This window comes from Chiloscyllium punctatum, chromosome 12 (assembly GCF_047496795.1).
Source record: "Chiloscyllium punctatum isolate Juve2018m chromosome 12, sChiPun1.3, whole genome shotgun sequence".
In the NCBI taxonomy this organism is placed as follows: Eukaryota; Metazoa; Chordata; class Chondrichthyes; order Orectolobiformes; family Hemiscylliidae; genus Chiloscyllium; species Chiloscyllium punctatum.
The window spans coordinates 6311449-6323522 of NC_092750.1; the positions used below are offsets into that span (position 1 = coordinate 6311449).

General features: G+C 41.1%; 1 protein-coding gene across 1 annotated transcript in view; it reads right to left on the reverse strand.

Annotated features, from left to right (window-relative positions):
• Positions 1-8612, reverse strand: part of eefsec (eukaryotic elongation factor, selenocysteine-tRNA-specific) — a 417489-nt gene extending 408877 nt beyond the window's left edge. Inside the window, exon 1 of the mRNA XM_072581795.1 lies at positions 8289-8612. Within this exon, the coding sequence (XP_072437896.1) occupies positions 8289-8577 (289 nt within the window). The 5' untranslated portion in view covers positions 8578-8612. The remainder of the gene's footprint in view (positions 1-8288) is intronic.
• Positions 8613-12074: the final 3462 nt, after the last annotated feature.

Genomic DNA, 12074 nt, shown 5'->3' on the forward strand with positions numbered 1-12074 from the left:
AGCTGTTCCAGTGTAGGTCAAGAACCAGAGGTCACACTCTTGAAGTGCTCTACAAAAGAAGCAAACATGAGCTCAGAGAAGAATTGTGTCACTCAGCAAATGGTTTCGGTTTGGAATGTAATGCCAGAACATGTGGTGAAGACAGGTTTGATTTTCTTTAGGCAGCACCACCACAATACTGTGATTCTGTGACACTCACATGGATGTACTACTGGGATGACTACGCATTCCTCATCAGCTGGTATTTGAGGTGGTCTCCATTTCCTCATTAACATGGTGTCTTAACTGATAACTTAAGAACTGGTTCTGATTTTATTTCTCAGCAGACAGTTTGTGACAGCTGTCTCAATTCAAGATCTGTCTGCTGCATTGCTATAATTTATTTTTAAATTCATTCATGGGATGCAGATGCCACTGTCGAGGTCAACATTTATTCTCGAGCTCTAATTGCCCAAAGCAGTTAAGAGTCACTCACTTTGCTGTGGGTCTGGAGTCACATGTAGGCCAGATCAAGTGTGGACAGCAGTTTCCTTCCCTAAAACGACATTAGTGAACCAGATGCAATTTTCCAACAATTGACAATGGTTTCATGGCCATAATTAGACTCTTGATTTCAGATTTTTATTGAATTCAAATTTGATCATCACACTGTAGAATATTATTCAGGTTTCTGAATTAATAGTCTAGAGATAATGCCACTAGGTCGTCATCTCCCTTCTTTTCTATCAAAGAAGATGGGCTTGACAGGTCAACCATTTTTTGTTTAACATTCATCCTTTCTCTTACATCTTTAAAAACGTGGAGGTGTTGGTGTTGGACTGCGATGGACAAAGTTAAAAATCACACAACACCAAGTTATAGCTTCTCCAGGTAGCTCCTGACAAATTAGCAGCGCTCTGAAAGTTTGTACTTTCAAATAGACCTGTTGGACTATAACCTGTTGTTGTGCGATGTTTAACTTTCAAAATTGACATCAGGTAACTGTATTTCAAAGTCATCTCCCTTTATCGTAGAATTAGTCAAGAAGAGGGGTCTATCAGCCAGAGATCAAGTCATAAAACAATTCAGGTAGTTCCAATACCTTCGGTGACATCAGTATTTTTAACATCCAGTTCATTCCCCAAGATAAAACCAATTCCTCTATAGCTTCTCCTTTCACTGAAACACACTTATGATACCAATTTGTAACTTCCACAAATGCGTCCAAATATTTAATTTTTCTTCATGATACATTTGCCTTGACAAAGGGCTAAAGAGTCAGCCTCAGCACCTGGTTTGCTTCAGTGTCTATCAATCTTTTTAACACCTTGATTAGAAGCAAATAGAAATTATTCTTCCTTTGAAATAAAATGTTCAGAACCTCTAATAGTCTGACTTTCTTTATCTATATTCATGGCAGAATTTGCTTCAATTATCCTGATCTTTCTTGACTTCTTCGTAGGTTCTGAGGAGCAGCTGGTAGCTGTACAATTGCTACAATTTTATTACAAATTTCTTTTCCTGATGCACCCTTTTCTAAGCATTTTCTAAGTGGGGGGGTGCAGCTGGGAGAGAGACTCACTGCGATCCTTGTGGAGGGAGGAGGAGAACCTCTTCAGGGTGAGCATCCTTGGAAGTGTGGTGCTGGAAAAGTACAACAGGTCAAGCAGCATTTGATTTAAGTACATCCAATCTTATCACAATAATCGCGTTAGTTTCCTATAATGCTGATAGGTTCTAGCCTTTCTCCTTTCTCCTTTATTCTTTTAGCATTGTTCAGTTTGTTCCTTATGATCCATGCCCACGTTTTCTATTCTTCTAATTTCTTCAATTCCTTCAATGGCATTTCCTCAAGTGTAACTGAGTGATTTCATAGCTATCTGTGAGAACTACTGATTCTCAAATTTCTGATACTTGATACTGACCTAAAGAACTCTCGAGGATTGTCAGAATACGATGTTAGAATTCTTCCACCATGATTGTCCTCACATTGTCAAACTTGTTCGCTAACTTCAATGATTGCACCCAGTGATTTCATTACATTTCTTTTTTCTTTGTATATTCAGCTTTCTTCCATTCTTATTCTAAAGTTTAATTGACAAATTTCAGTGACAAGTTTATAAAGCATTGAGTATTGTTTTAACAACTGCATCTTCTACAAACTGCTGTTCAGACAAACTGGTGTAGCTGTATCTATAGAGGCACTGTACGACATTAAAGTCCACTAACTCACACAGTGTATTCTTGAGGATTGCTAAACACACTGTTATATTTTCTACTCCCAGAAAGGTTTTAGCAACAGTCAAACAATTGTGAAATTCCCATCTGTGTCATGAACTTGATAACAACATGTTTTCACGCCCAGGACTGGTTTTCTTAAAGATTTCAAAAATCCTTCTTAAATTCAATACATTCGTATCCCGACAACAGCCCCCACTGTGTTCCAATTCTAATTCATGGTCATACTGGACAAGTCAGATTCCAGCATGTAACATGATTTGATTCATCCCAAATTGCATTTTTACAATTTGGTTGCCAATGTACTTTTAGCAAAAGAACAAAAGTTTTTCACAAAAGAAAACAAGACTATTTTTATTCATAGAAAAACTACTTATAAAGAGTCTAAAAGCAATAAAAACAAAACATTCAACCCTGTTTCCCAGCAATATCCTTGACAGCTGCTCAACCCCAGTGAAGTATTACTCCTATCTTCATTATAAAATTCCTTCCTGAATTGATGAGATGGCAGATACTTCCTTTTGGTGACCTTCTGCACATTCATCAGATGTGATTCTCTTTGCAACTGCCTCTCCATAAAATTAAAAATCACATAACACCAGGTTATAGTCCAATAGGTTTACTCATTAGCACTAGCTTTCGGAGCGTTGCTCCTTATTCTGGTAGCTGTGGAGCAGGATCATTTAGTCCTGTTCCAGAGCTACTTGACAAAGAGGTGATGAAGGAACAGCACTCCAAAAGCTACTGCTTCCATATAAACCTGTTGGACTATAACCTGGTGTTGTGTGATTTTTAACTTTAGGGTTCTGACAATTTTTAAGCTGCTGAACAACACATCTGCTAGTGTGGCCCTTTTTCTTCTGAACTGCTATCTGCTTATAGCTCCTGGCCTCCCCTCCATAGGTAATAAAAGCTCAATGTAGCGATAAGCAGCAATTATCTCACAAGATAGTTTAAGTTAAAAATCGCACAACATCAGGTTATAAACCAACAGGTTTATTTGGAATTACTAGCTTTTGGAGCACTACTCCTTCATCAGGTAGCTGTGGAACAGGACCAAATGATGAAGGGGCAGTGCCCCAAAAGCTAGTATTGCCAAATAAACCTATTGGACTATAACCTGGTGTTGTGTGATTTTTAACTTTGCCTACCCCAGTTCAACACTGGCATCAAAGTAGTTTAAATTACCTTAAATCACATGATTTCTTGGGAAGGCTCATTACTCCAAATAATTTTAAGAAGAAAAGGAAGAAGAGTCCAAATTTCCAATTAATAATGTGATGAACTTTCATCACACGATTCATACTTATATAGTTCTTTTCACAACTACCATAGCTGTCAAAGACGTACTTTGGACTTGCTATATACAAAACATAGAATCCACCTTGCACACAGCAAGCTCCCACAAAGGGCAATGTGATAATAATCAAATGACCAAGTATTTTCTTTTGCTCAAAATTGATTGAGGGATAAGCACTGGTCTGGACAAGAGGGTCAGCCTTTCTTTCAAATGGTGTCATGAGATCATTTACCTAATTTATCCACAGGTAGAAAGCTGAGAGAGCAAACATGGTTTTTCTGTAACATCTCTTCTGAAAGACAGCACACTTGTTGTGCTGAAGTGGACTCTGCTGTGATATCTGTACTTATGTATGGCAGGTGAATTATATTATACAAAGCACATTTTGCAGTGAGTGGGGGAAATCACGTGATGCAGTGGTAGTATCTCTACCTTTGAGCCAGGAGGCCTGGGTTCAAGTTCCAGAGTGTAATAAAGTCTCTGAACAGATTGGTTAGAAAATAGTTTTTGCATTGAATGTGGGGATATTATAGCAGAGTGGCATTGTTTACTTCGGAGCCAGAAGGCCTGGGTTCAAGTCCTACCTACTCCAGAGGTGTGTCATAACACAACGAACAGGTTGAGCAAGTGAATGCAGTGAATGTCAGGAAGCCTGAGTTCACATACTCCAGAAGTGTGTAAACTAAAAACTACGCTGAATGGCTTGATTAGAAAACATCTGAAGTGAGTGTTTAGATGTCATTTGGTACAAACAGCTTGCAACTGGAAGATACTTGCAGGCAATCAAACAGGAAGACAAGGGAAAAGGAATCACAGAAAATGACTGCCTCCATTTCTTGACATTTTGATGTAGGATAAACAATCTGAAAATGTTTACAATCCACATACATGGATATTTCAAACATCTGAAAATTCAGAAAGCTTGTCTTGGGGGTATAATGCTAGAATTCTTCTTTATCTTATTGCCTTAACATGAAACTAGTCCATTCAACTGTGTGATTAAAGTATTGTTGATAGCATTTATTACATATTACTTTGAATAAGGGCTAAACTTTGCCTTTGTGTAAGAGCGGGGCCAGAGTTCACTGAATGTTTACAGCACAGACACAAGCCATTCAGTCCAACTGATCCATGTCAATACTTGCACTCCATGCCTTCTCTCACCTGATTTACATACCTTTCCATTCCTCTCTCGTACATGTGTTCTTCTCACTTGTTAGGTGCGTTTTGTCACAGAGAACATAACAAGAAAATATGCCATTTTGGTCAAACTACTGTCAGTATAGGAGATAGCATTTACCCCAACTTGGATAAATAGAATTAATTTTATACAAATGAGAAAAAAGACCCAGATGAGGTATGCACACAGACCAAATTAAAAGAGCATTCAGGAATTCCAAGAAGCTCCAACAATACACTACACTCACAGGACCCTGTCAAAGCAAAATAGAGTTACAAGACCAGAATTAACAGTTTAATTTCTAACTGTCAAAAACATTTCTTACACTGCACCCATTATCAAAAGGAATTGGTATGGTTGACTCAGCCTTCCTTCTAAATTATGTTACTCTGTTTATCAGTAGATAAACAAAGTGCTGGACTAACTCATACAGATCAGGAAGGTCCATGATTTAATCCTTGGCCTGTACTAATTGAGTTACAGCAGTGACAAATTATGGAAAATACAGCAAAGGACCACGCTCCTAATCACCATCAAATAACTACTGGGGAAAGTTTAAGTGTATATTAGCTGGAAACAAGATCAATCAGGTCCATAATATTTCCCACAGCAAAAACATCTACTCAGGTAGACAATAGTTTGGTCTCTACAACTGACTGCAGCAAAGAAAGGTAATGGTATTTAAAATTATTCTGGGAGTGTTGAGGGAAGATAGAAACAAAAGAGAAAACAGAGAGAATAAACATGTTTCACAACCTTAGCCAATAAAGTGTGGACTTTGCTGTAATGCAAGAAACACGGAAACCCATTTAGACAGTGCAAGCTCTGTCAATAGCAATGTCATAATACTCATAGGAACTGTTTTTAATGTTGCTGCTTGAAGGGTATATATTTACTATTTGCATAACTAAGGACTCACAATTTGGGCTGATCAACTTAAAATCTGAAGTCCCTGGTAAACTAATTGAGAGAAAGATTTATTGCTATAATTACGTGTCAAAGCATTTCTGAGAAGGTAGACTAAAATAACTAAACCTTGGTGGGGTCACCCCCATAGGTTTGAATCCTGCTCACCTGCCTTTCTCAACATTTCTGGGTACCGTTATGGCTGAGTGGTACTGCTCCGACTTCTGGGGCAGAAGGTCCACATTTGTGACTTACCTATGCCTGAGATGTGTCAGAAGCTGAACGAGCAGGTTGACTAAAAATAGCACGGAGGAATGGAGAAGGAGAATTTTTTTTAAAACTAATCAGTTCAGGCATGTTATGACACACCTCTGGAGCAGATGGGACTTGAACCTGGACATTCTAACTCAGGGAGACTATCACTGTGTCACAGGAGGCCTCCTTGAGCATCTGAATTACACGCACAGTTACTATTCCACGATGGAGAAAAATAAACTCTCTTCAGCCTGATTAGATTCAAAAACAACATGCAACTAATAACATAAAAGGAGGCAAACTAGATGATCCTTGGCCTTATTGTTGACAAAGATCATGTTTCTGTCCAGAGTTGCCAGAAAGAGTGAGGAAAACATTCTCTATGTGGGGGGTTGCTGGAGAATAAAATGCTTTGTCACAGAGAGAGGTTGAATCAAACAACTTGAAACTTTCAGCATTCGGCCTATTGTGCCAATCATGGCTCTTTGAAAACAATATCCAAACTAAATTCCTAATCTCAAGTCCCATTGCAGCATTGTCAGATTTGAATCAAAGGGTAGCACTCTCATTGCTGAGTCAAAAGGTTGCGTTTCAAGGATCTTGCAAGGCTTCTCATCCAACATGTAAGATAGTTTCTCCTCTGCAGCAATGACAAGGTGAGGTACAGTCAAAGGTGCATATCGAGAAAAGGAATTAGACTTCAACTTTGTTACTCTCAACTGTTTTGCAAGTGAGGTTTCAAGGAGACATAAACGAAGCCCTCGGGCAAACTCTAAGATGGACATCAAATCCAAAGCCACTAAGTCAAGAAAAATAAGGGAGGTATTTCCAGTCTTCTGACCAAAAGTTAGCCCTCACTCAACAACACAGAAACAGATTAAGTGATCATTATCTCGCAGCTGTTCGAGGAATTCACTGTGCACAAATTAGCTGTCAATTTTCTGCCATAGAACATGAATCAGTCCATTTTGCTTTAGCCCTCAGGCCCTGCCTCTCCCTTTGGTGTCATTCCATTGCTCTTAATGGCTTTGCACATAAATTGGAAGATTGGAAACATGGGTAATTAATTGATGATGGTTAATAGATGAAAAGTACCACAGATTTGGTGGTGGGAAAACCAGTTGGATTGTGAGAGATAACACTTCCACGTATACAAATAAAAGGACAAAAAAAAACAGGAGTCTTATGACACTGTGGTAGTGACCCTCCCCAAGCCAGAAGGCCCAGGTTCAAATCCCACCTATTCGATAGGTTGTAATGATATATCAGAACAGATTAATTAGAAAATATCCAGAAAGGGGATCAGACTTCAAAAGCACTTTTTTTTGCTGTCAACTATGTTGCAACGATCAGAAGTCAAGAATAATTTTTTAAAAGAAGCAGAGGTAGACCAATTCAGTCTGCTCCCCGCCACTCCCCTTCCATATGACCATTGCTGACCTTCAATTCCATTTTTCACCCATGCCTTACATTCCTCATTTCCTAGACACAAAATCTGTCTGTCCTAATCTTTACATTTCTTTCTTCAGTCATAGGCCATGGGCCAACATTTATTGCCTTTCCCCAGTTGTCTTTGAAAAGATGCTGATGAGCTGCCATCTTGAACTGTTGCAGTTTGTAGGGCATGTAGATATCCAGATTGGTATTAGTAAGGTAGTTCCAAGATTTTGAGCCAGAAGCATTGAAGGAATGGTGAGATATATCCAAGTCAGGATGTGTAGTAGCTGGGATGGGAACTTGTAGAGAGTAGTGTTCCCATGTATCTGTTGCCCTTGTCCTTCTAAATGGTAAAGGATTTGGAAGGTGCTGTTTACTGAGCCTGGGTGAATTACTGCAGTGTATCTTGAGGACAGTACACAATACTGCTTGAGTTTTGGTGGTTGAGTGAGTGCACGTTGACGGTTGTGGATGGGGTGCCAAACAAGCAGGGCTGCCTTGTCCTAGATGCCATTGAGCTTCTCGAGTGCTCTTGGAGACAGACTAATCCAGGCAAGTGGAGAGTATTCCATCACAGGTCAGGCAGCATCCAAGGAGCAGAAGAATCGACGTTTCGGGCATAAGACCTTCTTCAGGAAGGCTTATGCCCGAAACGTCGATTCTCCTGCTCCTTGGATGCTGCCTGACCTGCTGAGCTTTTCCAGCAACACATTTCTCAGCTCTGATCTCCAGCATCTGCAGTCCTCACTTTCTCCAAGTATTCCAGGCAGACGGCGGTCAGACTTTTGGGGTGGGGGGGAGACACAGGTCTTCAAGAGTGGTGCTTCCGCAACCTTCTGTGGCAGAGAATGCCAAAGGTGCACATTGATACGTGCAACATCAATGCACGAGGTTTTCGTTTTGCAGATTCCAGGTGCAAGGGGTGCGGGGAGAGAGAGAGAGGTGAAACACGGAATGCTATTCACTCCCACACAAGCAAAGAAAAAGACGTACCTCCAATGATGGTCCTGATGAGGGAAGCGTGTCCAGGACAGTCCACCAGTGTCACCTGGAGCCTGGTGTAGTCTCCATGCGGCTTGAGGTGCTCCGGGAGGGGCAGGCAGAAGGACGAGAAGCCCAGATCCAGGGTGATGCCCCTCTCCCGGCTCTGAGGATTCTTATCGAACGCGGCGGTGGAGGCCGTGGTGCTCAGGGCCCGGGCCAGCGACGTCTTCCCGCTGTCGATGTGACCCAGCACCCCGACATTAAAATTCAGGGTCTCTGAGGCTGCGGCCGCCGCCATGGTTACCAAAAACCGGATGCCGTGGGGGGGCCGCTCAAACTCGACGGACCTTCCGTTGTGCATCCGCTATCCACCTTCCCCTCCCGCCCTAAGGCAGGAACCGAGAGTTCTGCTTCACAACCCACACTCCACCATAAACAATCTGACTACAATAAAATGAATGCTGGAAATCTGAACCAAACAACAGAAAATGCTGGAGAAACTGGAACAATCCGGCAACTTCTGTGGAGACAGAATCAGTGTTAACGTTTCAGTCCATTGTGACTGTTCTTCATAACTTTACAACCACAGTCAATAATATCCAGGAGCATTGAATGATGCCAGGTCTATAAAGGGTTTAACTATTAGAGGTTGTTGTAAACCTTGCTTGCATTTATCTGCGTGGAGAAGATTGAAGAATGATCAGATTGAGGTGTTTAAATCCTGCTAGAAAATCAAGAACAAGAAAACATTAGTTAAAATTTGAGCTGGGCCATTTAGGACTGATATCAGGAAGGCCTTTTGAAGCTCCCTCCAAGGACTGGACATCCTGGACAGTCTTATGAAACCCTCAAACCTAGTCTGTCATTTGAGGAGGAGACCACGGATGATCTGTGATCTAATTCCATATCTTTGCTAAATAAAACTTGATCAATGTCAGATTTAACAAGTAATCAATCATGAAATGTCATTTGTGGAAGAGTTCTAAAACTCTACCATCCTGAGCGTAGAAGTGCTTCCTAACATCTCCTTTGAACATCTCCCTTGTGGCAGCACTGTGACTGAGTGGTTAGCACTGCTACCCCACAGCACCAGGGCCCCAAGTTTGATTCCAGCCTCGGGCGACTGTGTGGCGTTTGCACATTCTCCCCGTGTCTGCATGGGTTTTCTCTGGGAGCTCTGATTTCTTGGCCCTGTCCAAAGATGTGCAGGTCAGGTGAATTGCCAATGTGCTAGGTGCATTAGTCAGAGGGAAATGGGTCGGGGCCGGTTACTCTTTGGAGGGTCGATGTGCACTGATTGGGCCAAAGGGCCTGTTTCCACGCTATAGGGAATCTAATCTAATCTAATCAATAGTCTAGTTCTAATTCTCAGAATATGTCCCCTAATTCTGGAATCCCCAACCAGTGGAAATAGTTTCTCTTTATTGATTTGATTTATTACAGTCACATACTGAGATATAGTGAAAAGCATTGTTTTCCATGTGAACCAAACAAATCATATCTTACATACATACATCAGGGTAATAGAACAGCATGCAGAATAGAGTGTTACAGCTACAGAGCAAGTGCAGAGAAAGAACAACTCTAATATCTAAGAGGTCATTCATAAGTCTGATAACATTGGAGAAAAATCTGTTTTTAAATCTGTTTGTAGATGTTTTCAAATTTTGTATCTTCTGCCCAATGGAAAAGGGTGGAAGGAATCTTTGATCATGTTAGCTGTTTTCCCAAGGTTTTCATGATGGACTGGATTGTGTTCACACTCTTTGTAATTTTTTCCTCTCTTGGGCACAGCAGTTGCAATTCCAAGCTGTGATACATCTGGATAGGATGCTTTTTATGGTGCAGATATAAAGATTGGTGAGAGCCCTTGTGGACATTCATTACCTTTATCTACCCTGTTCTGGATATAGGTTTGTTCAATGAGCTGGAAGCTTTGTTATCAGACATTTTGTCACCATACTAGGTAACATCTTCAGTGAGCCTCCAAACAAATAACCAGTGGTGTAGTCCGCTTTATATTTATATGTTTGAGGTTCCTTTGGTGGGTGATGTCATTTCCTGTGGTGACATCATTTCCTATGATGAGGGGGTGGGGTAGCCATGTTGGTAAGGGATGATATTCAGTCCTTTGCGTGGGGGGACCTAGAATCAGGGGATGTAGAGTCAGTTTGGATAGAGCTGAGAAATACTAAGGGTAAAGATACCTTCTTGGGAGTCCTCTACAGACCCCCAAACAGTAGTATGGATGTCGGATGTAAGTTGAATCAGGAGCTGAAATTGGCCTGTCACAAAGATGTTACTACAGTTGTTATAGGGGATTTCAACATGCAGGTAGACTGGGAGAATCAGGATGGTATCGGACCTCAAGAAAGAGACTTTGTGGAGTGCCTCAGAGATGGATTCTTAGAACAGCTGGTGCTGGAGCCGATCAGGGAGAAGGCAATTCTGGATCTGGTATTGTGCAACGAACCAGAATTGGTCAGGGACCTCGAAGTGAAGGAGCCATTGGGAAGTAGTGACCATAATACAATAAGCTTCAATCTGCAAGGGAGAGGGTACAATTGGAAGTGACAATATTTCTGTTGAATAAAGGGAACTATGGAGCTATGAAGGAGAAGCTAGCCAAAGTTCAATGGCTCAATACCTTAGCAGAGATGACAGTGGAGGAACAATGGCAGATATTTCTGTGTATAATGCAGATGATGCAGGATCAGTTCATTCCAAAAAGGAAGAATGATCCTAGGAGGAGGCAGGGGTGGCTGTGGCTGACGAGGGAAGTTAAGAAACATATAAAGTCAAAAGAGAAAAAGTATAACATAGCAAAGATGAGTGGGAAAATGGAGGACTGGGAAGCTTTTAAAGAACAACAGAGGATTACTAAGAAGGAAATACGCAGAGAAAAAATGAGGTACACAGGTAAACTGGCCAAAAATATAAAGGAGGATAGTAAAAGCTTTTTTAGGTATGTGAAAGGGAAAAAAGTGATTGACTAAAATTGGGCCCCTGAAGACAGAAACAGGGAATATATTACGGGGAACAAACAAATGGCAGAAGAATTGAATTGGTACTTCAGATCTGTGTTCACTGGGGAAGATACAAGCAATCTCCTAGAGGTAACAGTGGCTGAAGGACCTGAACTGAAGGGAATTTATATTTGCCAGGAATTGGTGTTGGAGAGACTATTAGGTCTGAAGGCTGATAAGTCCCCGTGGCCTGATGGTCTACATTCCAGGGTACTGAAGGAGGTGGCTCGAGAAATCGTGGATGCGTTGGTGATTATTTTCCAGAGTTCGATAGATTCGGGGTCGGTTCCTGTGGATTGGAGGATGGTTAATGTTATACCACTTTTTAAGAAAGGTGGGAGAGAGAAAGCAGGAAATTATAGACCAGTTAGTCTGACCTCAGTGGTGGGAAAGATGCTGGTGTCTATTATAAAGGATGAAATTAGGACACATCTGGATAGTAGTAACAGGATTGGTCAGAGTCAGCATGAATTTATGAAGGGGAAATCATGCTTGACTAATCTTCTGGAATTTTTTGAGGATGTAACTCTGAAGATGGATGAGGGAGATCCAGTAGATGTGGTGTACCTGGACTTTCAGGAAGCTTTTGATAAAGTCCCACATAGGAGGTTAGTGAGTAAAATTAAGGCGCATGGTATTGGGGGCAAAGTACAAACTTGGATTGAAAGTTGGTTGGCTGATAAGAAACAAAGAGTTATAAATGGCTCCATTTCGGAATGGACCGCAGCTTTTTACAATATATGTTAATGATATAGAAGATGGTACTAGT